The 27,719-nt window shown below is 37.5% G+C and overlaps 2 protein-coding genes across 2 annotated transcripts in view; one reads left to right on the top strand and one right to left on the bottom strand.

Moving 5' to 3' along the window:
- PIBF1 (progesterone immunomodulatory binding factor 1) overlaps positions 1-2,557 on the bottom strand; it is a gene marked incomplete at its 5' end in the record, with an annotated part of 123,902 nt that extends 121,345 nt beyond the window's left edge. The window contains 2 exons of the mRNA XM_082494717.1: positions 1,384-1,484; positions 2,306-2,557. Of these exons, the coding sequence (XP_082350843.1) occupies positions 1,384-1,484; positions 2,306-2,557 (353 nt within the window). The remainder of the gene's footprint in view (positions 1-1,383; positions 1,485-2,305) is intronic.
- Positions 2,558-3,702: 1,145 nt separating this feature from the next.
- Positions 3,703-27,595, top strand: DIS3 (DIS3 homolog, exosome endoribonuclease and 3'-5' exoribonuclease). The gene is made up of 21 exons (XM_082490178.1): positions 3,703-3,968; positions 6,007-6,164; positions 6,913-7,106; positions 7,223-7,296; positions 9,408-9,575; positions 10,480-10,644; positions 11,882-11,995; positions 12,087-12,224; positions 13,308-13,454; positions 14,742-14,858; positions 15,695-15,796; positions 16,487-16,551; positions 16,640-16,724; positions 17,374-17,501; positions 17,987-18,073; positions 19,101-19,257; positions 20,880-21,094; positions 22,200-22,368; positions 22,795-22,953; positions 23,360-23,482; positions 27,247-27,595. Exons 1-21 carry the CDS (start codon positions 3,729-3,731, stop codon positions 27,334-27,336), a joined length of 2,895 nt encoding a protein of 964 aa, XP_082346304.1. The 5' UTR covers positions 3,703-3,728; the 3' UTR covers positions 27,337-27,595.
- The last annotated feature ends 124 nt before the right edge of the window (positions 27,596-27,719 follow it).

A 27,719-nucleotide genomic window follows, 5' to 3' on the forward strand; every position in this document is an offset into this window, starting at 1 on the left:
GGGATAGAAAAGTAGTTCAACTTTTTTATGCCTATTAATAAAAATTTGCACATCAGTACTTTTTTACTGAGCATTCCTCAAGTAACTCAAGTATAGCTAATATAAAAATATTCCACTCTGGTGCAAATAAGCATACACACATTTTTCTGATAGTCAACTGCTCTTAGTTTAAAGACTTTGCTGTAACTAATCTCAGGTCTGCCTTCACATCCTTAAATCTGTTCCAGGCTTCCTACAGAATGTGACTTTGAATTAGTCACATTCTGTAAGCTGGTGCATCCTCTAACAGAAGAAAATTAAGTAATGCTTTTACTTCACAGTTCTGTTACAGGTGTTACAACACTTAATTGACAAAGTAATTTGGAGAAGCCTGCTAGCCAATCTATTTTCAGCTGTAGGTTAACTCAAAATGTTTCAGAAAAGTAAGTTTCTACACCAACTGAAAGCATTTCTGACCAATAAGGAATCTTATCTAGAAGTACTAAACATTATCCCCGTACCTTTCCCAAGTCATCCAGGCCACAGAGTTATTAAAAATTGATGGAAATTTAAATTGATCGAAAGTCTGCCCCCTCTACCTAATCCTTTTGCTCTTTACTGGTTTTAAGAACATTCTACTCTAAGTTCCTATTAAATTTTGAATCTAGGTAACAATAAAACCAAACCATAAACTTCAGCAAGTGAGAGCTTATTTAATAATTACTGATATGTAAATTGAATATGAAAATTCCATTTTTACAATGGAAATACTAATATAATCTGCAAAAGAAATCCTACTCCTGCCATTCATAATAGTTTTCCATTAACTGCTGTCCTGGTTTCAGCTGGAATTGAGTTAGTTTTCTTTGTAGTAGCTGCTATATTTTGGATTGAGAAGAATATTGATAACACATGTTGTTTTAGTTGTTGCTATGTAATGTTTACATCAATCAAGGACTTTTTCAGCTTCCCATAGAGCTGAGAGTGACCATAGACAGGACAAGTTGGCCAAAAGAATATTCCGTACCATAGACGTCATGCTTAGCACATAAATTTGGTTAGCTGCAGGGGCAGGAATTTGCAATTGCTGCTCGGAACAGGCTGGTTGACCAATTTATATTGCATCACTTCATTTTGTATATTCCTTTGTCATCATTATTATTATTATTATTTTATTTTCCATTACTCTTCTATTAAACTGCCTTTACCTAAACCCACAAGGTTGGGGTTTTTTTCTCTCCTTTTCTCCCTCTTCTCTTTCCCCTACTGGGGCCAGGGAAGTGAGCAAGTGTGCGGTCCTACTTGCTGGCTAGGGTTAAATCATGACAACTGTCCATGAATTAATTTGAATTCATATTAATAAGTTATTAAAGGTAAAGCTTTTTTGTTTTACTTCCATCATACCTAGCATCTTCTTGCTGTAATGCCAGCTGAGTATCCAGTCGTAAAGACAACAGCTGCTTTTGATGGATTGCATCATTAAGCTTCTCTTCTAGCTCTTCAATCTAAATATAAAGAACATAAATATAAAATTAAGAAAAGAAGTTACCTTGGTAATTTTTAAAACATATTTGACAAAAAGATCATCGTTAAAGAAAAAAGTGGAGAGCCCAGTGCGGTGGGAAGTACAACAACAATTGTCTAACAAGATCTCTAAATATGCTAAAGCTTCATAAAATACCATACGGATTTTGCCCTACTCAACTAGGAATAAAAAAGACTTAGTTCTACAATTCATCTTTTTTAGCCAAATAGATACTTGGTCAGCTGATTTCAAATTAGGTTTAAACTCAGAGCAGCAAGCCAATGAAAGCCACAGTTAGTATATAGTAGGTTGTAAGTGTGGACTGCGCATAAACGTGGCAAAGCTTTTACACCTTTCTTAATTTCACTTATCTTAGTGGAAACTGTATACCACAATCTCCTACTACAGGCATGTTTGTATATTCTAGCCACATCTTCATTAATAGCTCATTGAATAGCATTCAGGTGACTTTCTAGTATTCTGCCAGTTCAGGTTAAAAGCTCTATTAAGTTGCTTACATCAGTGATAAAGTTATTCATAATTTCTGAAAGAATACAGGTCTTTTCCCTTAGTTTTTAGAAAAGAAAAAACTAATTTGATCCCCTGCATTTAATGAGGTGGAAAAATCAGCTAAGTTTTACATATATTTTGTTTCTTCTTTTTCTCATTTAAAAAAAAAAGCTAAGTAGCCTTCCAGTATGCAATTCACAGTAGCTCTTTTCAGAATCGAAGTTTCTATCATACTCTAAAAGCATCAGAAACAAGAAAAGATTATAAGACAAAAGAAGCAACGTTTCTTACCTTGGTCAAATATTCTACTTTCAAGTTGTCAATCATCAAGTTTTTCTGAGACAATTCTATTTTAAGCAGCTGAAGATTATGGAGCAACTCTTTCCGTTCAATCAGCTGCTTGGTGATTTTAACAGTGCCTTCTCTCTCTTCAGAGGAAGAAACATCATCGGTTGGTATTGTGGTTTCTAAGCTAATATCTTCAGACTCCAAGGAGCTAGAAATGTTTACTTTCCTGATTTCCTTAGAGCTTTTATGTGACATTTTCTTTCACTACTTGCAAACCTTTTTTAAAGTTATACTTTGAGACGAGTCCCCTGAAAAATCAGCTGCAGAAAACCAAAACAATTAAGTGAAACACATTATGTCATTACAAAAAATTAACTAGTTAAACAAGACCACTAAGCAATCCTTCTCAGCATCATGATTACATTTTTTTTCACATAAGAAGAACGTTTTAAAAAGTTCTGAAGAGGGCAGTTGCCCAAGGCCTATCTTCCTAAATAATTAGTAACAAGCGTTTTGACTGCAATAAGCTAAATACTGCTGTGAATCAGGCTTACCAGTGAGATGTTACAGCTAACACAAGACGTGCACCTGCCACTCACAGTCAGATGTGCATGCACTGAAAACTCCCGAGACCCTTGAGGCATATAATGTCAGAGAACATCGAATAAGGGGCATGACACCACCAGCTAGAGAAAACGGCAGAGGGATATTTTGATACCCACCTTTGTCTTCTCTGAAGAAGTAGCTCCGTTGTTGCTACCAGGCCAATTTGCTAGCACTTTCCAAAAGCGAGCTACTTAACAGCCGCTCATACTTCTACAACCACTTGGTACAGACCACAGCTTTTACTTAAGAAGCGCACAGAGTAACGCATTGCTGTTCAAAGCCCTACAGAGAAAGGAGATGCTGCACTCGGGAAGCCCAGGCCAGCGTCAGCCGGGCTACCCTGCAGCGAGGGGCGGCGAGCTCCCCGAGGCCGCTGCCGCCACAGGGCAGCCCCAGCACCACCACCCCGCCTCCCCCTTTCCCCACGGCAGGAGCAGCTCGGTGGACGCCTAACTCTGCGGAAGGCAACGGGCAACCGCCCGAGCGGTAACGGCGGCAGCGGTGGCGGGGAGTGAGGGGGAACCGACCCCGTCCCGCCGATCCCCACACGGCCCAGGAGAGGAAGGCCCCGCTCCCCGCCCCAGCCAAGCGCTCGCTCACCTCAGCCGGCGGCAGCGGAGCCAGGCGGCGCACGCGCGCCCTCCCGCCTTCCCTCAGGGCGGCCGAGGCGGGGCCGCGCGACGCCATCACCACGGCGACGCAGGGGCGGCAGCCGCGCGCCGCTCCCCGCGAGCCCTGCCGCGCGGCACGACGGGAGGCGGAGCTTCCCCTCTTCCCTCTCCTCCTTCTGCCTACCTGCGCTACCGCCGCCGCGCGTGCCATGCTGACCTCGCGGACGTTCCTGAAGCGCACGCGGGCGGGAGCGGTGGTGAAGGTGGTGCGCGAGCACTACCTGCGCGAGGACATCCCCTGCGGCGCCGCCGCCTGCCGCCTCTGTCCCCCCCGCCCCGCCGGGCCCGGCCCCGGCCCCAGCCTGGAAACGCGGCCCAGCGGCGCCGCCAGCAGCCTCTGCCCCGGGCCCCACTACCTCCTGCCCGACACCAATCTCCTCCTTCACCAGGTGAGCGGCTCCTGGTGGCGGTGCGGGTGCCGCCTCAGCGGAGCCACGAGGCCCCGGCGCCGGGGAGGCCCCGCCGCCTCCCTTTGGGCCTTTAAGGCCTGTTCCAGCCTGGGTTAGATCCGCGTGAGTGTGAGATGCCCCCGCTCCCCTTAGGCGTGGGGTTCAGGCGTGGCTCCTGGAGGGGCGCGTTTAGCAGTGCGCTGTCGGATCCGGGTCTTCCCGTCGGTACTTTTGTCCGCTTGGTCCCTGGATCCGCTTGGTCCCTTTTCTTTCCCTACCAGCTACTGAGGAGGCCTTCAGCATCACCGACTGCAGCCTGGTTTTAGACTATATTCCTTTTTTATATTTTGCTGCCTGAACGGTAGGAATAAAGAACAGCATGATTGTTTGTTGCGGTGTGATATACAGGCAAGGAGAGTGAATAGACTCTGAAGCAGCAATCGGGATCTTAATATGGTCACTCAACTTTCCTGTCAACCTGAATTTTCCTAAATACCTATTCTGTTTTTCAGAGACTGTCGTAGGCAGTCTTTATACCGTGACGTTGATTCCAGTTTAGCAAATTGAGGCTGCAGAATCATCCCCTGTGCAATTTTGGAAGCATGGGATGAACTTTGCAGCCTATCACTAATTGTGCAAAGGCTGAGTCTGGGCGGTACAGACAGTAGAACTCCAGGCTGGGAGGCAGTGTATTCCTAAGCTCAATGATTGACTTCTTTTTGATTGCTTTTGAATACATTTGTAGAAAGTATAATAGTGCCATGCAGACATTGGAGACTGGAAGTAGTTAATGAATCCTAACTTGGATTGTTGGCACAATGCTCGCATGATTTAGCAGTTACTCATCCCAAAAGTTGTAAGTGAGGATTTTCTTCCCAAAACAGCAAATCAAGGGTTTTTTTTTCAGCTTGTTACCATTGGACTTCTTGGTGTCTGTTGTCAAATTTTGTATATACGTGCTATAGAGCACTCTGAGAATGGGCTAAGGTACTCTTTCATGAACTGGAGCAGTGGGGATTAAGAAGTCTTGGTAACGGTAGGAAAAGGTTTTACCTAGCAACTGGAACAGGATTGCAACAGTAAGACTTGGCCTGGTAATTCAGCTTGTACATAGAATCATAGTGGATTTCTTGCCCTGTGAACCTGGCTCTGAATCTTTAGGGTCATCTAAACATCAAGTGCAGAGAAGCTTGGTCTGGCATTGCTTTTAATTTTTTCAGCCATGCCCTCTAGAGACTTATTGCTGTCTCATTTTGGTGATGGGTTTGCACAGTTCCTTGCCATAAGCTCAGGAAATGAAGCTCACATCTTTTTTTTCCTGACAGGGAACGTGTATTTTCGGTGTATGTTTCTCTCGCTTGCACACCAGGGCTGTTAGACATTGGCAAGCAAAACTGCTGAAATTTTTTTAATGAATTTCCTAAAAAAAATTGGTGAAAAAGTGAAGAGCAGCTAACAGAATTCCAGTTGATTTGAATCTGCAGAAAATAAAATTGCAGTGCAATGATGGGATTGGTTTTGGATATCTCAAGCCTACACATGCACAGGCATGTTTATGTTAGCTGTGTGACAATGGTCAGGTCTTATTTTATGGCTTGCACTGGTCACAAAGACATATTCCAGACAGCCTTTAAATTAATGTCAGATTGTGGCTAGATCTATTTTGTTTACAAAGGTTATAATTTAAAAGAACCCATCTTACATAAACAAAATTTCTAGTGTACACCTTGCCTTAAATTTGATTTGATTTCTGCATATGTCAGGGCTGAATTTGGTGGGAGTCAGAACGAGTCCTTATCTTCACTTCAGCAAAATTCAGGTCATGCAAAGGCTGGAAAATCCTATTTGAACTTTTTGCCCACAAGCAGGAGGAAGCAGCTGAATATACTGTTCAGTTTCCCAAAGGTGAGAGAAAAAGGCAGAAGTAGTGCAACTCGTTCGTGTTAGCTTTTTACATATTAACCAAAAAAATATTTCAAGTCCTGTTATTGGATAAAATTAAACAACAATTTTGATTAATTTCCATTTTGTTCCTCAGATTGATATACTTGAAGATCCTGTTATTAAGAATGTCATTGTGCTACAGACAGTCTTACAAGAAGTCAGGAATCGGAGTGCACCAGTATACAAGCGAATTAGGGACGTGATTCAAAACCCTGAAAAACATTTCTATTCTTTCACCAATGAACATCATAGGTAAGGTGTGGAGTAGGGTATAATAAGGTTCTACTGATGTCCAGTAAAAGAAACTGGGAAACAGAACTGGAATGTGAAGTATGTAAAAAAATATTAGACTGGGGTGCATAGAGCTGTATGCTTCTACGGAATCCTGTTGGGAAATAGTTGCATGTTCCAGAGCTTTTCTGGTTTATCATTAATATAAGCATATATCATGAAAAGGTGATTAGAATATTGAATAAAGTGTACCATCAAGACTGTTAACTTGAGCAATGGAATACTCTTTTTTCCATTTTAGTGTCCCTTTTAGACATGTTCCAATGCTTTATTAATATTGCCAGCTCATTCTGTAGCAGAATTCAAAAATCTGTTAGTCAGTTAGTGATAGAAAGCTCTAAGAAATGAAGATACAATTAATTTGTCTTTATTTGTGCTCACAAGTAGTTTCCAATACTGCAGTATCATAGTTCCAGGAATCTTGAATCCATAGTTTTAGCATCTTGAATACAGGTCCTCTTCGATCGTCAGCAAGAAGGTTGTATTTGAACATTTCCTTCCTACTTTTCTTTACCCTTCTGTCTCCTGACCTTTCAGTGTTAAACATATCACAAAAATTAGTACAGCAATCAATGGTTCTTTTGGCCTCAGTCTTGATCTTGTTTGTCTGAAAAATGTTTGTAAGTATGCATACAAGTTGAGATTTCTTTTGGTTCACCCCCCCCCCCCCCCCCATTTTTTATTTCTTTGATTTTTTGTTGTTGTTTAGAGAAACATACATAGAGCAAAAGCAAGGAGAAACATCTAATGACCGCAATGACAGAGCCATTCGGGTAGCAGTAAAATGGTACAATGATCACTTGAAGAAAATCGAGGATGAGGAGAATATTCAAGTTATCTTTTTAACAAATGACAAAACTAATAAAGAGAAAGCTCTAGAGGAAGGGATAACTGCTTATACATGTAAGTGAAGTGGCATGTATGTTTAATTTATTGCTCAGATGAACAATCTCAGCAGTCTATTCGTACTTAAATCCCATGCATCTCTTGCATCAATATTTATATGTGTGCTTTTGTAGGTGAGGAGTATATAAAAAGCTTGACAGCTAATCCTGATCTTCTAGATCGTCTTGCTTGTGTGTCTGATGAAGGGGTATGTTTTTATTTTCTTTTTATAAAATAAATTAATCACAAATGGTTTGGAGTATATTATTGGACACTGTATGTCAGGCTATTAGCATCAGTTTAGAATATGAGAACTCCGGACTTCATTACCATTTTGGCAATATAACTCTTTGACAACTGAAAAGAAAAAAAAAGAAATATTGCAGCTGTTTTTACTGCTGCTTATATGCCTGTTAGTAGGTATCTAGTTATTTGTAAAAAGCCAGTTGCTTTAGATAGCTAATGTGAAGATGAGAATAATAATATTAGTCAAAGAAAGTGTATAAATATTAGAAATAATGGAAACAAAATGAAACCTACAAAAGTATGTATTACAGACAATTTAGATCTCTGTTTTGTGTCTTATTTGAAAGTTTAACTTACTATTGATCAAAAGCATTTTCTATCAAAAGCTCTGATTGTTATGGTCATTTAGGTTGATGGAAGAGCAGGCTGCAGCTCAAAGATGAGCTACGTCCTCTTCTATTTCCTTGTGCTTTGCGTTTATCAGAATCAAGACATATTTTCACATAAGACCAGTCCAGTCCACATAAGGTCCAGTCCAGTTCAATATATTCATCGATGATCTGGATGAAGGGATAGAGTGTACCATCAGCAAGTTCGCTGATGACACTAAACTGGGAGGAGTGGTTGACACGCCAGAAGGCTGTGCTGCTTTACAGCGTGACCTGAACAGGCTGGAGAGTTGGGCAGGGAGGAACCTAATGAAATTCAACAAGGGTAAATGTAGGGTACTGTACCTGGGGAGGAATAACCCCATGCATCAGTAAAGGTTGGGGGCTGACCTCCTGGAGAGCAGCTCTGTGGAAAGGGACCTGGGAGTCCTGGTGGACAACAGGATGACCATGAGGCAGCAATGTGCCCTGGCGGCCAAGAGGGCCAGTGGCATCCTGGGGTGCATCAAGAAGAGTGTGGCCAGCAGGTCGAGGGAGGTCATCCTCCCCCTCTACTCTGCCCTGGTGAGGCCACATCTGGAGTACTGCGTCCAGTTCTGGGCTCCCCAGTTCAAGAAAGACGGGGATCTGCTGGAGAGGGTCCAGCAAAGGGCTATGAAGATGATGAGGGGATTAGAACATCTTTCATATGAGGAAAGGCTGAGGAACTTGGGTCTCTTTAGTCTAGAGAAAAGAAGAATGAGGGGGGATCTTATTAATGCTTTCAAATACTTAAAGGGAGGATGCCAGAGGGATGGGAGGAGTCTTTTTTCAGTGGTGCCCATTGATAGGACGAGGGGTAATGGTCACAAGCTTGAACATAGGAAGTTCCATCTTAACATGAGGAGGAACTTCTTCACTTTGAGGGTAGTGGAGCACTGGAACAGGCTGCCCAGGGAGGTTGTGGAGTCTCCCACTCTGGAGACATTCAAAACCCGCCTGGACGCTGTCCTGTGCAACCTGTTGTAGGTGACCCTGCTCTGGCAGGGGGGTTGGACTAGATGATCTCCAGAGGTCCCTTCCAACCCTGACTATTCTGTGAAGACTGAAATTAACTGAAAACTAACACCACAAAAAATGGGAAGATCAATTTCAACAGAGTGAGTTCCAACAGAATGGAGTGAGACATGCAAGAGTGGGAAGAAAGTGGAGGGCTCAGCTCATCTTTTCAGTAGTTAGTTGTAGTTCATTCAGCTTTAACTAATTCCCTGTCTGCTCCAAAGTTTAGTCACAGTAACGTGTTTCATATAGCTTACAGTATATGCTTAAACTGTGTGCCGTAATCTTTACTATGCAGTACTATGCCAATATTTTCTTCAGTAAGTATTTGTTTAGTCAGTATATCCAAATCAGCATAAAAGCATGTCACTTGTGCAGTATCTTTTTAAGTAACTGCAGGCAAACAGAAAAAGGAGGCATTCCTAGAATTGCTATGTTTCTATGTTCTTTTCACTTTTTATGCTTCATTAGGAAAATTACTGCTTAATAGTTTTTTGTTATCGTGCATATTCGTATCTACACATAGTTACAATTTTGGAGTTTGTTATCTTGAATGTTATGTTCCTGAGCTTGGTTTTGGAATAATCGTGAAAAAGTCTGAAAATTTTGTCTCTTCTTTTTTTTTTTTTTTTTTTTTCCCCTAAAGAAAGAAATAGAAAGTGGAAAAATAATTTTCCCAGAACATATTCCTCTTAGCAAATTGCAGCAAGGAATAAAATCTGGTATTTACCTCCAAGGAACTTATAGGGCCAGCAGAGATAATTATCTTGAAGCTACTGTTTGGGTTCATGGAGATGCTGAAGAAAACAAAGAGGTGAGTTTTACATTTTGTCTTCATGCTGCGAACTTTAACTAGCCTCAGTAATCACTTAAAATGGATTTCTTTCATGGTGATGTATGTTAAAATGGAGCATTATAGTAATTTTTCCTCTTCTGTGTTTTTCTGACGTTTTTTATTTGTTTATTTATATGGATATAGACTGAAATGTTGACTATGTCTTTTTGAAAAGAGAATAACGTGTTTAAAGTTATACTTTGTGCTTTGGTAAAGTATTTGGTAAAATAAAGCTGAATCTCAGTTGGTAATAGTTGTTCAATTGACTGTAATACAATACTTTTTTTTTTTTTAGTTAGTTTGGAATATATGATGAAAGGCGAGTTTGTAGGAGGATTTTCCAAAATACTGTGGTGATCCCTTGTGGGGCTCTCTTGCTTTATTTCCATTGCTATTTTCATACCTGGCAATGAGTAGATGGGCTGTTCCCCTCCAAGCAGTTAACCCAGCAGTCTGCCGACTGGGTTATCTGTTGGTACAGTTGTACAGATGCTGTTTCCAAGCAGTGTCAGTTGCCTCTTCTCTCTCTATTTGTGGTGACAGCTGGAGGTGCTTCTCTGGCTTTCAATTTCTTCTACTCCTATTTCCCAGTAGTATGTGGAGTCCTCTAGCCTGCAAAAATAGAAGGCTTGTCTGATTTAAAGAAAGTCTGTGGAAAACAAATTATTGTTATAGAGACAATTGGAATTCTGAAATAATATCATCACTACTGAAAGCAACCTAGGCAGAAGAAAACAAAATGCATCACAAACATGTCTTGGAATGTTTAGAGTGCAGAGCCTGTTATGCATGTATACTCGTCTGTTTTACTGCTTTGATTTGGGTCTTCTGTTGCTATCATCATGAATACTTGCGTTTATGTTTTGTTTTCTAAAAAATCCAGATAATTATACAGGGACTAAAACATTTAAATCGAGCAGTTCATGAAGATATTGTAGCTGTGGAACTGTTGGCAAAAGATGAATGGGTGGCACCGTCTTCAGTGGTCTTGCAAGATGATGGCCAGAATGAAGATGACATTGAAAAGGAAGAGGAGAAAGAAAACATCGTATGAAATAAATGATTTTTTACTTAACTCTTATATTAAGAGAGAGGTGCACTCTGCAATACCCTGACAGTGTTAGGCTTTAGATTTATACATCCTTTTTATACCGACTCCTAAAAGCTATTGTGAATTCGGAAATTAGGAAACTTAATTGTAGTCCTACAGTTGCATTAAATACATGATTATAGAGTCAGAGAGTGGTTTAGGTTGGAAGGGATCTTGAAGATCATCTAGTTCCAACCCCCCTGCCATGGGCAGGGACACCTCCCACTAGACCAGGTTGCTCAAAGCCCCATCCAGCCTGGCCTTGAACACTTCCAGGGATGGGGCATCCACAGCTTCTCTGGGCAACCTGTTCCAGTGCCTCACCACCCTCAGAGTGAAAAATTTCTTCCTGATATCTAATCTGAACCTACTCTCTTCTAGTTTGAAGCCATTGCCCCATGTCCTATTGCTACATGCCCTTCTCTCCAGCTTTCTTGTAGGCCCCCTCCAGATACTGAAAAGCTGTAGAAAATGGATACTTTTTAATTAATCCCAATCAGAAATTCCCACATTACTTCGTTAAACTTTCTGCATCCAAAAGTTACTGAGTGGTAGTTAGGTAATAATGCAAAGCTATATACTGATAGGCAGATTAGGATTTGCTGGAATAGGAGCAAGTGTTGTAGCATGATGACAGTCAGCTTTTATAGGCAATGCATACACTTGAAACCAGTTGTAAAATACTCTTTAGCTTCTTGCAGTAATTCTGCTTAATATGTGTGCAGTACACATAAATGTATACCAGAATACTGCATTTCTTTAAAAACATGATCTTCCCATTGAATTCCGTGCAAATGTTTTTTAATTATTGTGTTTAGAATTACTGGAAAATTTTCAAGCAAGGACTCCTCAAAATGATAATGATAGGTTGGAAAATAAAATGGAGATGGTTGTGTAGTAAGCAGAGACAGTGGAACAAGATAGCGTTTCTTCAGAGTCTTTTTCTACTGTTTTTTGTTTTTCTGAAATGTCTGTTTAAAACAAACCACAACAAATTAGGCCTGTTGCGTATTAAAAATATTGAAAGTCATGCAAAGCACAGGGAGGCATAGTTCTATTTATCAAGTCATAGAATTTATGGCATTATGTTGACACATAAGTTATTACCACCAAGGTTTGAGATATATGCTGTAGTCAAACATGTTACCATGAGTTCAGACAGTTTTGTGGTTTTAACTCCTGTGTTTTCTACCAGCTGAAAACTTCTGTTAACAAGGACATGCTGAGACCGACAGGAAAAGTAGTGGGCATTATAAAACGAAACTGGCGACCCTTTTGTGGCATGCTTTCCAAATCACAGATCAAAGAGGTAAGGAAATAATCAAGTTATTGTAAGTGCAGTTTTTTATTTTTTTTTCTTTAATTAGAAATTATTTGTTCCTTTTTCTGGCTGCTAATAGGCAAGGCGCCATTTATTTACACCAGCTGATCGCAGAATTCCTCGCATTCGAATAGAAACAAGACAAGCAGATACATTGGAAGGACAAAGAATAATTGTTGCTATTGATGGTTGGCCCAGGAATTCCAGGTATCCCAATGTAAGTTTAAGTGTTTTCTTCTGAACTCTTATCTATCTGGTTTTTATGCGTTTATTAGGTGAGATGTTTATTATTATCTGCAATGCTGAGTAACTTTAAAAAGTGTTGACATGAGTTTTAAGTTTTTTGAGTGCCATTCTTTGATGGTCCCTAATTGATTTAGTTTACTCATACCCCCAAAAAACAGGTATGCATTATCGTACTTAAAAAGCTTGGTCCTTAGGTTCTGCAGTGAACATATATGTGCTAACCAAGGTGCTTTATTTAGACTAACTAGGGACCACCTTTTTTTTAGTCTGGGTTCCTAGAAATGTGAACCTTTCACTGTGGCTTTGCTCATTCAGACGCTGATCACCATCAGTGTTAGTTTTAAATACATTGGCCAAATTCAGTCAGATTGCCAGTGGGGCAGAGTTACAGTGACAGAGTTAAAGTTCTTAAGTTCTTTGTAAATATACAGGAGGATATAAGAGAAATGGAGGACACTAGCTTCAATTTGTGCTGAACTTTAGGTTTTGAGGAGGCTTCAATTGGCTTGTATAGGAATGCATAGCTTGTAATGAATAAGAGCACAGCTGTCTCGCGAATGTTTAGAGAAATGAAGGAAACTTTAAATATATGGAAGGAGTGTTAAGACAAAAACAACATTACTGCAAAGGATGAGACACATAAGAAAGGAAGTAGAGTTAATGCATTAAGGAGTGGGATGTGTGGCACAACACAAACACAGAGAAATTAGACCTTACTAGTTTTGCTGCTTATACAGCAATGTTTTTTCTTTCTTGCAAAACTGAATTGCCACGTTTACAATTTTTGCAGTCTTAAATGTGGAGAATTTAGTGCCATTCTAGGAAAAGAGGGGGAAGGACAAAGTTTATATTTACTGAATTAGTTAAATGTTTGAAATTTATTTTTTCTCTTAAAGGTGAGAAGTGAACTAAAGAAGTAAGGATGACTCCTTCTTTGTAGTTTAATATACTGATAACCTATGAGATAATGGTCTCAAATACTTCTGAGCAAACAATATCGCTTGATGTGCGTGTATGTGTATATATATTTGTATGTATGTATATTGTTTCTCAGGGTCATTTTGTAAAGAACTTGGGAAGTGCTGGAGATAAAGAGACTGAGACAGAAGTTCTTTTGCTTGAACATGATGTCCCTCATCAGCCTTTTTCCCAAGGTGTCCTTAGTTTCCTACCAAAAATGCCATGGAGCATTACAGAACAGGTAATAAGTTTTAAATTATTGTAATAATTACTGCACCTTCTCCTTCAAATCAAATTGTGACATTCTTGGATATCCCAGTGCATCAAAAATAGAAGAAAAATGTTGTCCAAACCATTTTGTCTTAGGGTGGACTTTCAGCTGGATTTCCTATGGAAACAAGGCCTCTGCAAGTTTTTGGGGTTTGGCTAAAACTGTTTGTTAGGGTTAGTTGTTTTAAGATAAAAAACAGATTACAAGTTTCATTAAAAAATAAAAATACAAAAAAAGATTTTTTGCAAAGGAGAGAGACTACAATTCAAATAACTGTAAGATCATTCCCAAGAGTTTTTCATCTTGCTAAATACCTTTGTAACCAAATGTGGCACCCTGTGTCATCACTAAAATAATCTGAGCAGAGGAGACGCTAAAATATCCTGCTGTAATTCAGTAAAGTCATCAAGAGGAAGAGAAATTGGTGTTTGCAGAATTGCTCATTTTAAATGCTGTTAATAAATTTTGTGTTCTCCCCCGTAGCATAAATATGGGAAATGGTTGCTTCAGAATGTATGGGAAAATGTCATCAGGGAACAGTTTGAGCATGATATGTTTTTGGTTTGGACCGGGCTGTTTTGGTTTTTTTTTTCGTTTTGTTTTGGGATGGGCTGAATGTTTGTGTGTTTTGGGCATTTTAATTTCTTTGAGGTGGGCTACTCTTACTACAATTTATTGCCTACTCCTGTTTCTTTTGAATGTGGAAACTGAAGGAGGGATCTTTGTATAAATTAGTTGTCTGAAAGTCAGTTGTCTGGTCTAAGATATCGATCTGAGATCTTTTTGTAGCCATCGTACAAAGATAGATACTTCCAAAGTGTGTGGCTCCTTTCAACTGTCCAGACTTAGAAGGCTGAAGTTAGTTGAGAGCAGTCATATCTTAAACAATTTGTCCAGCTGGACATCAGTCAAAATTTCACTTAAAAAATCTTGATTCCCGGTCCTGCTAATTCTGAGATCATGGAAATAGTGTGGTTTTATTCTATTTCTCTTCCTGTTTGCTGTAAAACAGAAAAAAATTTGGTACTTCTTCATGTTCTGTCTTAGTTTTTCTGTCACTGTAGTTTCTGCATATCTGTTTTGATCTTATAAATATTACTGCAAATCTTGTCTTAAAACAAAAGAAAAAGCACTGTGAAAATACTGTGTTTCTTTGGAAAATCTTAAGCAAAATGCCTTTCTCAAATGATCGTTTTTATTTTGATATGGAAGATGCTCTGAAAAACAATTTATTTTTTTTTTCTTTCAAAATTTCAGGATATGAAATACAGGGAAGACTTAAGGCATCTGTGTGTTTGTAGTGTTGATCCTCCTGGCTGTACGGATATTGATGATGCGTTACATTGTAGAGAAGTAGAAAATGGAAATATAGAGGTATTGTTTCTTTTGTTTTTTTAATTATGCCAGTCATTTTTTATTTACTTCTTCCTTTATTTTATAAACAGTGCAGTAGTAGTAATAGTAAATGACATGAGCAAAGCTCCAGATCTGTTGTAAAAGAAATTAATGGTGTTCGCACAACTGCGAGATGGTAATAAAGAAAGGAGTTGATTTGCATTACATCAGTGTTAGAAGTGGGAATTTAACATGTTCTAAATTCACCTTGCCTTCTGTTCATTTGGCATGGGAAATTAACAGAAAATTTATTTACAGCTTTAGCTAAGTATAAACATGGATATCTACAGCTAGGATAAGGAACTACTGGTAGAAAAAGTGAAACTACTGCTCTAATGCCTAACGAATGATTCTTTTGTTTAAGAAAAAAAAAAAAAAGCATTAAAAAGCTACAGGCTTAACACCAACTCTCTACTCCCTTATACCTGATTTAGCCAGGTTTTATTTTAGTTTGCAATTGTAATAGCAGAATGTGCCAAGATGGAAGGTGTAGCAAACAGAAAACCAAAACCAAATATGCAGTGAGCCTTGAAGAAAATGAAAGGGGTTATTTGAGCTCACAGACAAGAGTTGCATTGGTAATTAATAGAATTTTCCACTAAATGTATACATGTCCTTATTTTGCATAATTGCTACAACTATTTTTTTTTTTAATATCAATGTGATAGGTTTTAACTATTTCTATTACTAAATCTAGGAGCTGCTGAAGGGAACTGGGAATGGGTAAATTGGGTTGTAAATAAAAACTTGAGAAAGTTTCATGTTGAGAACGATTTCTCTTTTGTAAGATGCATAATATGATGTTTGTTTTTTAGGTTGGTGTACATATTGCAGATGTCAGTCATTTTATTCGCCCAGGAAATGCTTTGGATGAGGAGTCAGCAAAAAGAGGAACAACAGTGTATCTGTGTGAAAAGGTAATTGTTTTCTATATATAAAGGTTTTTGTACAATTAAGTGTTTGGATTTTTCATAGATTTTTCTCTCTTAATTGTTGGGAGTAGATACACTATCTCTAAACTAAGGGGGGGGAGGAGGGGGGAAGTAGACTCCTTTAGGCTGCACTTAATTTCCTCAGACTATCAAAATGGAGGTGTTTTCTGTCATTCAGCATGCACAGCACGAGGGAGAAATAAGTTTTTTCTTTTTTTCTTTTTAGATTCATTATCTGTAGAAAAAATCCCTTTCAACTCCTCTTTGAAGCATTAATGACGTGTAGTTCTGAAACTGGACTACTGTTTTAATATTGATCTGAAATTGCCAAAGTGGCCTGGTTTTGCCTTTTAAATTGTTTCTTCATGTGATAGCTAAATCTCTGTTGTTTCCTATGATTTGTATTAATTACAACTGTACACTTAGTCCTGTTTATTTTAACTTATTTCTCACAGACCACAATTTCTTTTCAGAAATAACTGCTACTAAAAAACTGATAACTAAATGGGTCTTGGAATTAATTTCCTCAGAGGTAGCTTACTTTCTTTCAGAAATCTGAGCTTTCGTAGCAAAAAAGTAAAGTAACTATTATTTCCAAGCTTTCAGTATGTTAAAAACTAGGAAATTAAAATACGTACTTATAACTAGTCATGATTTTTATTCTTTACTTTGCAGAGAATTGATATGGTTCCAGAGTTACTTAGTTCCAATTTATGCTCCCTGAGATCTAATGTGGACAGGTATATATCCATACTTTGATCCTGACAAGAAACTCCAGATGTTTATATTTAGTTTTTAACAGATTTTCCGGCCTTCTCCCTGTCATAGACTCGCATTTTCATGTATATGGGAGATGAACCATAAGGCTGAAATTCTGAAAACCAGATTTACGAAGAGTATTATTAATTCCAAGGTTAGTCACATAAATGTTACTATACTTTTGGGAAAAAAAAAAAAAAAAAGCTGGAGACCTTTTTATAAAAACAGTGATGAACAGACTTGATAATAACGTTTTCTTCTTTCTGTTTACTGATTTATATTTTCTTAGAATTAGAAAATGATGCTTAAATCCTAAAAATAAAAAAATACTTGATTTGGCCCTGTTCCTTTAGACCTCTGAGGATGCAAGGTTTTTTTGTACGGTTACTTTGTTATGATATTTCAGTATATAAAGTTATGATATTTCAGAAGTATAAATATTGATATATCTTGGACATGGTTGGTATATACCAGCTGGTCATAATTTTCAGTTAAATTCAGTAGACTCTATAGGTGTTTAATATATTTCTGAAAATTAGACCTTTAATGTATAAGATACATCTGTGATCAGCATAAAAAAGCCACTGTAAATGCTTGTTATTTCTTAATATCTTGCATAGATCTGTCCTGTTTTGTCCATTATTCTTTGAGAATGACATGCATTTAGGTGTTGAAGGTAAAGCTTTGTATTATTGTGAACCAACTTTGAGAGCAAACTGCAGGTTCTGCAAGACAGAACTATGTTTTTCTTTTCGGTGATCAATTACAAATTATGATGTCTCTTTTGTTTTAACCTCTTGAAGGCTTCTCTTACATATGCCGAAGCACAGATGAGAATTGATTCAGCAACTATGAATGATGATATTACTACCAGCCTACGTGGACTAAACAAATTAGCAAAAATTCTGAAGAAGAGGAGAATTGATAATGGGTAAACGGTGCAGTGTCCCTGTTACCCTTTTTCCTTTTTTTTTTTTTTTTTTTTTTTTGTTTATTTTCTGGCTATTTTTTGCTGTCAAACTGTGTAATGGTCCTCTATGTCCATTTTTCCAGTGAAAATCTTTTGAAAGAGAGGGATTTTGCCATTTTGATTTGCATAATAATGCTTATCTTCATTTCCCCAAAAATATAAACTTGGGTTGTTAACTTTTCCTTTACAAGATCAATGAATGTGGATCTCTTGCAGTCATTATAAAAACACAACCAGAGGAGTAGCATTTGAAATTTTAGGAGCTACTACTGGTGTGTGTGTCAGCATTGTAATTTCTGCTAATTTGAACATTAATTCCACTATTTTAATTTCTGCTAATGCTAAACTATAGTTTCATGATAAACCCAGGTGTTGTGTTCAGGCATGCAACTCTGCTGCTGTGTCTGCTTTACAGGAGTTTGTTAATACCACTTACTGTCTTCCAGAGCCTTGACGCTTTCCTCACCAGAAGTTCGTTTCCACATGGACAGTGAAACTCATGATCCTATCGATCTACAGACTAAGGAGCTCAAGTATGAGTTTTATTTTCCTTAATTAGTTAATTTGGGCCAGGGATGGAATTAAAGACAGCAGTCTTAAATTAAAGTAGCAGCCTTTAGTTAATAGTGTAAAAAGTTGCTATAATAGTGCAGGACAATCGTAGAATTACAGAATTATTTGGGTTGGAAGGGACCTTTAAAGATCATCTAGTCCAAAGCCTCCTGCCATGGGCAGGGACATCTTCCACTAGATAAGGTTGCTCAAAGCCCAGTCCAACCTAACCTCGAACATTTCCAATGATGGGGCATCTACAACTTCTCTGGGCAAGCTGATCCTAGAAAAGAGAATTCCTCTGTATTTTACTGCACTATTTATGAAGCAGGTTTTGAACTGTATGCTTCATATGACCTTAAGCCTTTACTACTGATTTAACAGAGCACTAAGATCCAAACTCTCTACATCCCACTGGCTTCTCTGTGATGCTCTTCTACTGGTATTAACAAAGGAGAGAAAGTGGAACTTGGAGTTATTGATTACTGAAACTTTAAGAACAGAGCAGTTACTGCACATGTGCAGTGGAACAGACAATCTTACTGAGGAGTTCTAGTAAAAGAGCTACTGATTCAATTTCTGTAGATAGATACTTCCTCTCATAGTACTACTTAGTTTCTGTGCTAAAATCTAAACTTATTTATGTATACTGTCAAAACTTTATGGTGTTCTCAGACTTCATATGCATGATATTTGAACAGTAATTTTAGGAAGAAATCAAGAGGCTTATCTGTTGGTCTTTTGTGGCATTTTAAAGAGCATTTTTCCTTAATATAATTTGTTATTAGAATAGTTTAGTTTTTTTCTTCTGAAACTTAATAAATGTTTTCAGTCTTAAAAATATTCGCCTGATTATATAAATGTTCAAAACCACTAGTTAATATTATATAATATTGTTAGGATGGTGGAATGTTTCTTCATTAGGCACTTAATGAATGTTCCTTCATTAGGCAAGTAAATATATAATTTAATGCTTTTCTAACAGTATAAACTATTTTATGTTGACAGAGAGACAAATTCCATGGTTGAAGAGTTCATGTTGCTTGCCAATGTCTCTGTAGCACAAAAAATTTACGATGAGTTCCCGGAGTTTGCTTTGCTCCGGAAACACCCTGCTCCTCCGCCATCAAATTATGACATCCTTGTGAAGGCTGCAAAGTCCAAGGCAAGTTTTTACTATGCTAGTTAAGTGAATTAATTATTAAAAGCTATGTTTCCTCTCTGGTTGTCCACTAACCCAAGAATAAGGGTTGGAAAGCAGTATTTTGAAAGTGTATCAGCTACACTTTGAAATTGCTGGTACTTGTAGTAAGATAACTACCTCTGGATGAAAGGAAGAATCTTGTGCTGTTTAAACCCTTTGTTCGGTGAAGAAAGAAGATCACTCTTTAACTCTTTTGTATTTTAACTCTTGTGTGCTGTGAATGTTTCTCTTCTCCAAGCCACTTGTGATTTTTGAGCCATTTTTTGGCTTCAGATCACATACATTATTGATATACTCAAAAATTGGTTAGTCACATCAAATAATGTGTGTGTCTTTAAGTCAGGAAGTAAGAAAATGTATTCATATGTGTTTATAGTTTCCATCCTCTCCTTAGATGAGCTGGAGGTTAATTTAGCCTGAAACAAGTCTGATTTAATTAACAAGTCTGAACTGAAAAATTACTTTTCCAGTGTCAGGATCCTTTATTTGAGCTAAGCTTTTAACTTCTGAGACGTGGGGATGTGCATTCATATTTCCTTTCCCTTCAGCTCTTCTCCCCACCCCCTCCTTTTTTTTTTTTCTAGAGGCAAGAGAGAAACTCACAAATTCTATTAGTGTGAGATTAATAGATGAAGCCAAACGAAGCCCATTTCGTTTTCCACTGCTACAAAACTGGAATAATGATAATGATTTCATTTGTACTCTGAAAATGATTTTTAAAGTACCATTTTATTTGGAAAGCTAAATTCATGTGCATAGGCAAATGTTCTTTTAATAAAACCGAAGTGGCTTTTCACTACTCTTGACACAACCATCACAATTAGGTATTAATATGCTATATTTTTTTACACTTTTTAAAATAAATATGCAGTTATTTTACCATAATACAGGCATAATTTGATCTCTAGATCATACTTTGTTGTCAGTGGTGTACATGAAGGAAAGCACATTCAACTGATCTTGTGATGAAGGTTACTTTGTGTGATTCGTAAAAATGCATTATGTATTTTCACGCTACCTGGATTTTTATCAGGGGACACTGGCAAACAGGGAACAAAATGTCATACAGTACTGGTATTACAAATCATTTTTCCAAGTATAAGTTTTAATAATTTTGTGGAGGAGGTACAACAAGGTCTAGTACTGCTTACATTGTGCTTGGATGAGAATCTTTGTGCGGCATAAATACTTTATTCTTTTTCTATTCATTTTTTCATACCCTTCTGGTTTATTCAATAAAGGGATGGAAAATCGAACCCAAAGAAATAAAAAACTTGTTAATATTAGCATAAAGCGTTTCTTAGTTCTGAATGGATGTCTTTTCTGAATTCCTCGGCTACTGACTTAGCTTTTCATATTTTCCATAGAGCACTAGTAATACTGAAGGAGGGACCTGTGCGTGGGTGGATTTATTTTTTTTTTTTGTTAATAGCAGCAATCCATTAGATTATTAGGTGTGAAACCTGTGCCAGTTCCTAAGAATAGCATGGATGTAGCTGCTACATTTCTGTTTATACTCTGTTAATGGTTGTGAGTAATAATAATACCTGACTTTTTTTATTTTTTTTCTTCCCTTCTTCCAGAATTTGGAAATAAAGACAGATTCAGCTAAGGCTTTAGCTGAATCATTAGACAAAGCTGAATCTCCTACATTCCCATATCTAAATACACTGTTGCGAATTTTGACCACTCGCTGCATGATGCAAGCTGTTTATTTCTGCTCTGGAATGGATAATGATTTTCATCACTATGGTTTAGCCTCACCTATATATACCCACTTTACCTCACCAATTAGAAGGTATTTTTATTTTACAAAAGTTTCAGAGGAAAAAAAGGATTTATTTGCGAAGAAATTAGATGTTAAATTGTGATGTTGTCCATTTAAAACAAAGTACTGTTTCTGTTCAGCTTTAGATTTCAATTGAAACAGCAGTGGCTTTACATAGTGATCCGTCTTCATGTAAGCTCCTGTCATGCTCCCATGTTCACTGTCTACGACTCCTAAAGTCTAATAAATTTTTTTAAAAAGACTTATAAAAATAAGAGAAATACATCCCTAATGCATATCTCTGGCATAGAAATGCACTTCAGGATCAGTTAGCATTATACAAGTAAATCAGAGACTAAGGTAGAGTTTGACCAGTCATTTTTCAGGTGGAAGCTGTGTTTAAATTTTGAGGAGATACTCAAATACAGCTACTGTAGCTGTTGCATTGTAATAAAATCGTACATCTTGGAAAATTAGGTGTGGTTTTTTTTTTTCTTTTAACCACAAAGTATCTAAGTTTTGAGGAAAATAATTGTTGTCATACTTTGCTCCTTAGAAACATTTCAAGTGAAATCTCCTACAGGTGGATTAAAATTCCTATGCATTTGTGTGGATAATTTGCGCAGCTTCTAGGAGTTTTAATAGTAAATTTTAGTTGCTAACAGATGTGTTAAAAAGTTCCTGGCTGAAGGTTTATTAAAAGTTATGTGCCAAGAAGTTCAAGTGCAATTATGCTTTGCAGATCAATGGCATTAAAATACCATCCTACACTAAATTTGTCTAGTTCATGGGAAAGGGAAGAGGGAGTGGCTTAAGCTGCCACGGTGAAACATCATTCTTTAGTCCAGAAGTAAAACTTTATTTCTTCTTTGTAAACATTCAACAATACAGGCTCTATTGGTAGAATATAGGAAAGAATTTACCTTAGAAAACAGTATAGCTCATTCTCGCTCTGGGGGGTATATCTTTGGTCAACAAAGAGAGTGATCTTGAATTAATATAGGGAATTATCAGCAGGCTGTCATTATTACAGAAACTTTTTGATCTTTAAGATTCATAAAAAAAATAGTATTCAGAAACTTTTTTTTAAAGAATGTTTTGATATGTCATTGATCATTTAACCTCATTTTTGCAGGTATGCTGACATTATAGTACATCGACTTTTGGCAGTGGCCATAGGAGCAGACAGTACTTACCCAGAACTTTTAGATAAACATAAACTAGCAGATATGTGTAAAAATCTCAATTACCGACATAAAATGGCTCAATATGCGCAAAGAGCATCTGTTGCATTCCATACACAGGTAAGTAGTACAGAGATGTAAGGATTAACTATGGGCAATTCATGTTGATTTTCAAGGAAGGGAGGGAATATTGAGTTATGCAAAACCAAGCAAGTCTGCAGGAGCAATTAAGAATAAGGGCTGCTGCTTTGAGGAAAAGCTTCAAGATTGCATTGCTGGTTCTGAAAAATTTAGAATAACGGCATCTTGAAGATTCTTTCTACTTTGTGAATTTTTTGTAAGTATGATGAATGCTTAATATTACAGTAATGTTATACACAGTTTATGGGATTTTTTTAATCCGCTTTCAATATATGGCGTGTGATTATCAGTAAGTATAGATTTGTATTTGAATGTTTTTATTTTTTTAAGCCAGTATATTTGTAATCTAAAAGAATGTTCTAGTGCTTTTTTTTTTGTTACTCATGTATTTTACTTTTGTTATAGCTGTTTTTCAAAAGTAAAGGAGTAGTGAATGAAGATGCATATATATTATTTGTAAGAAAAAATGCAGTTGTGGTTCTGATTCCCAAGTATGGGTTAGAAGGAACAGTCTTCTTTGAAGAAAAAGGTAAACCATCACCAAGACTGGATTACAACAATGAGGTATGTTTTAAGGTTTGTTCTTAAATACCTTTATTTTTTGATTGGTAAGTGAGCAGAATGACTAAAATCTGTTCTAGTTGGACTTAAAAGGGTAAGAGAGGCTTTTCTAAATGCACGTTTATTGATCTGTAGTAGTAGTAGTGCCACTATGGCCTTTGTAAGTCTAAATAAACAGGTTCTGACAGGAATTGGTTTCTGTAATAGATACTACTAATACCTAATTATCTGAGTAAATACTGTAAAAATGTATATACCATGTATTGTGACACTTTGAACATTCAGGATAGTAATCTGTGTTCATTTTTATTGACGTGTAACATCAATAATTTCCTACAAGAATATTTCTTTGTAGAAAAACATAAGACATTGTAAGTAGTGGGTATTTATATAAAATTTGAACTTTCAGGTACCATCACTTACTGTGGAAGACACAACATTACATGTATTCGATAAAGTTAAAGTGAACATTATGTTAGATGCTTCCAATATCCAACATCAGAAAATTCGGATGGTGTTAGTAGAACCAAAGGTAAGGCACAAGATTTGTGATTCGTATAATCATATTATCCTTCAGTAATCTTAAAAAATCAGTGTATGGTAAAATTGAAACTTAACCCAGAAGAAAAAGTCATTTAGCAGCAGATTGTAGCTATTGCTTCATATCTACTCTTAATAGAACACAGGTCTGCTTTCACTGGCTGTTAAAAAGAATAAAGGGCTTTAATTTAATTTCCCTTCTGGGCCCATCAGGGATATTTCCATTGATGGGAAAGATGATGATTTGCTGAAGGTAATATCTTCTGAATTTCATGGTTCTGTAATCAAATCTCTGTTTTGAAAATCTGCCAAAACTCAGTAGGATCTTCTTTTTGCTCCAGTAAATTATGGTGTAACTGTGATGGGTGGCTCAAAAGGAAACGCTGTGTAATTGCTGGCTGTAAATGGCAGTCCTTTCTTACAACTTTCACAATATAAACAAATTCTCTCTTGATAATCTCGTAATACCTGTAATGTCCTAATAACTGTGTCTCTGGTCTTAAGACTTTTCAATTCTAACATCTTAATGCATGTGGGACACTGGGGTTTTCACCTGGTCTCACACCTCAGGCCTGCTGAGTATTTTGCATGCCATTACAAGATTGTGTACTTTCATTAAGTTACATGTGACTTTTTTGGTAAACAGATGGTTGCAGTAATTGAGTATCCATAATCATGGAGGAAAAAGAAAACCCAAAATAAGCAAGAAGTCCTTGTTGTTTATACAGTCAAATGTTATTTCCTTTTTCTGAGAAATCATATGTTTCCAAACACATGTAAATGTTCTGATCTTTGAGCTGTTGTATCAGCTTGAGTTGAGGGCAATCCTCATGATTTCAAAGAGTGGGAGCAGATAATGCAATTTGTAGTAGAAAGAAACCTTGCATCCTGCTGCACATTAACATGCTGAGCTGCCCACTGCTTGCACTCGCTGACTAGTGTTCCTCAGAGCTGCTGCTGTTGGCATAACTCGGGAACACTCCTGTTGTAATGACTCCAGTCCCCGAGGGACACACTTTTCTTCATTGAAAATAGACACAAAGTAAGGCTAACGCAAGCTGATCTTTTTTTTCCTTCTCCTCCCCTTCCCTTCTACTTCTTGTACTAATTTCTGTGCATGTCCTTGCTCTACAACAAAGCCAATACTATAATTTTAGCTTATCCCTTGATACAGGAACAGCCATACTGATTAATCCAAAATACTCTGTCATCCTAAACAGCAGTTACTACTCCTCCTTCCTGGTAAAGAATGAGTACAGGAGTACGATGCACATACAGTGATCCTTTGTGTCCATTCAAAGCTTCCAGCAATTTACAACTTAAATAATACCATCTCCCCCACAAATACAAATCTTTGTGTTCAGTAGACAGTCTTGTTCTGTGAATTTGTTTAATCACTTTTTTTTCCCAGCTTACACTTCTGACTCCCACAGTATCTTGTAACAGTAACTTCCACAACTCGCCATGTATGAAAAAGTACTCAACCTTTCATTTGTTTCAAGCCTGATACTGTTACTTAACATACTGTATTTCCTACGCTATGAAAAATAATCTTTTATTTCTATTTACCATTCCCATGCCACTTAATTCTATATGCTTCTGTTATCTACTATGTCAGCTCCTGCTCTTCTGGAAACTGTTTCATATCTTTGACTTTCCTCATCACCTTTGTTTTTGTAGTTCTGTTACATGATTTATTTTTTTTTGAGCTGGAACAGAAGCACATGCATAATTCTGTATGTGAGCACACCATAGATCCATACAGGACCACATACATACAGAGATACAAACAGGATTTTCTGTGTTGTATGGTGTTATGTGGGAACACTTTGCATCATCTTTCATTCTTTCTAGTACCAAGACCAGTTTTAAGCAATGAGTTTATACACACCAAGAGTTGCTAGCTGACAGTTTTACACCTGCTTTTAGAACTATGCAATGGACAGTGTCTTGTCATCCAGGCACTGCTGGTATTCCTCTTACCCAGTTTGTTCTAAACCTTTTTTTTTTTTTTTGATGATGGGCCTTTGTAACAGTTTTCTTGATGCTGGTCTTAATTTTCTTGAGTGCCTGAAATATGCTTTGATTACCTGTTGTTCATGCCTGCTTTGGGCTTTTATCATCATCAAGCTATCTATCCACTGATGGATGAGAAAAAAAGAATTCCCTGCCTCTTACTTAAGAGAATTTTTATTACTGTTCCTCAGTCTTCTGGGCTTGCCTGATTATTTTAACTTAATTTTGCACTTATTTCTTCTTCATTTGGACAGAATTTTCACTTCTTAAACGATGTCTGTTGACTTGTAATACTAATCACTCTACTGACTTTTTTAACTGTTCTCTTGAAATTCTGTTGATAAATGGCATATTCTTAAACCAAGTCTTTTTTAAAATTCCATCTCACCCCTAAAAGCATTTCACCTTTTTGTAACCTCCTTTAATAAGATCTTCATTAAATTCCTTAAAATGCATTACATCCACAATAATGTGGTTTGGATTCTTTTTCCTTCTACAATGGTGATGCATTTTGAGTAAGTACACTGAAATCAGTATTACAGGGCTGGTTCTGTGGGTAACCTCTTAAGCAGGTCCTCAGGCAAGAGTTCCTTCTCCCTTTTTATGGGTTCTCTGACTAGTTGCTCCAAGAAACAGGCATTTGTGGCACCTAGGAACCAAGACTCTGGCTTGAGCCTTTGTGTGACATTTATTTATTGAAGGTAATTTATTGTTACCATGTTATCTGTTCTCACAACCTCTCCCATACTCCTTAGCTTGTCATAATCGTTGCCCTCCTAACTAGCTGACCAAAGCCTTCAGATTATGGTGGTGGGTTGTATTCCAGTATAGGTGCCTGTGTTACTCTAATACAATTAAATGATTCTTCTACTGGTATGTGCTGTTGTTACTTTCACATAACTTATAACCTGGTATTAAAGTCCTAGCATCAAGCTTCTGAAGTGCCTGTTACCTTCTCTAATCAGACGTCGCAGTTTGCCCATAGACTCAAGTGTAGAGGAGCATACGTGTGTCTGGCCTTGGTCTGATTGTTTTATGAACCCTACTTAAATGAACTGTGTTTCATTATAGCCGGCTTCACGCTCCTCTGCTTGAATGCAACTCATTTCCATATTCTCAAAGAAAGCAATAGCGTGCTTCTTGATGTCCTCTCTCCTTGAGGACAAGTCATTCTCTGTAAGCATAGACGCTTTTCTCTATTTTTGTTGTTCCTTGCTTTAGAAGTCTAATTTCCATTTATTTCAAAATTTTTTCCAGTTTCTACCAAAACAAAACGCTTGTGCTATGTCCTGAGCCTCACAGGGCCTCTGCTTCACAGGGGCAGCACTTCAGAAAACGTGGCAGTGGTGATTGTTTTAAAAGCAAAATGAAAACTTTTAGTTTAAAAGACCCCTTTTCACCTCTCACATTCATACTGCCTCTCTTAAAAGCATTTGCTAAGGCCGGGCAAACAACCGAGAAGGCGGCACGTATATTCTGGTGCGAAAGAACTGCTGGCAGTTTAGTCAGGAGGGGTCCTGCTGCTTTTCTTTCCCTTAGCTTCTTCCAGCTTTTACTTCAGTTGGGTGTCTGAGCTGTGATTGTTACATGATAGTAGACCGTCTTCTAGGTGACCGCTAACAGAATCTTCTGATGTTGATACAGTGTTCTTGAAAGGTCTGTACAAATAAACTCAAGTTTTATCAGGACAGTAAAATTCAGTTAAAAGTGTTCTGACTTCTAATTCTTTTCTTACTGCAGATACTAGGAAATGATCTGCCTGCAAATCTATCTACAGAGATAAGCAGCAAGAATGAACCAGAGAAAAAGAAAAAGAAGCTACAAAAATAGCTGGATGTAAAAGTTAATAGGAAGTCACACGTTAATTACTTCTATTTACATATTTTTTTCCCTATGGGCAAAATGCTAGGAACAGGTTTTGTTTACTTTTAAATACACATTTTAATATTTGTAAAACTGGCGCTTTTTTAAAAAAAAAAAAAAAACACAACTTTTTATGACTATATGTATGCAGGAGCACAATAGTTTTAAAACCAAGTATGTCTACAGTTAATCTTGTGGGTGAAAATAAATGCTTCTGTAATGTGAAGGAACAGTTGTAGTATTTCATTTTTTTAACAGCCTTAAGGCCATTCAAGAGCATCAAAGTCAGTCTCTCTTCAGCCCTCAGTGCATTCTCTTTAGCACCTCAGAACTGAGGGAAGTAACTGTGC

The sequence above is a fragment of the Vanellus vanellus genome (assembly GCF_965231255.1).
Source record: "Vanellus vanellus genome assembly, chromosome: 1".
In the NCBI taxonomy this organism is placed as follows: Eukaryota; Metazoa; Chordata; class Aves; order Charadriiformes; family Charadriidae; genus Vanellus; species Vanellus vanellus.

Bases quoted from the DNA above. Each gene is read 5' to 3' on its own strand.
- DIS3 (XM_082490178.1), top strand. From the start codon at position 3,729: ATGCTGACCTCGCGGACGTTCCTGAAGCGCACGCGGGCGGGAGCGGTG. The intron at 7,107-7,222 runs GTAAGTGAAGTG...GTGCTTTTGTAG, and splicing joins AGGGATAACTGCTTATACAT to GTGAGGAGTATATAAAAAGC. The intron at 16,725-17,373 runs GTTAGTCACATA...AACCTCTTGAAG, and splicing joins AGAGTATTATTAATTCCAAG to GCTTCTCTTACATATGCCGA.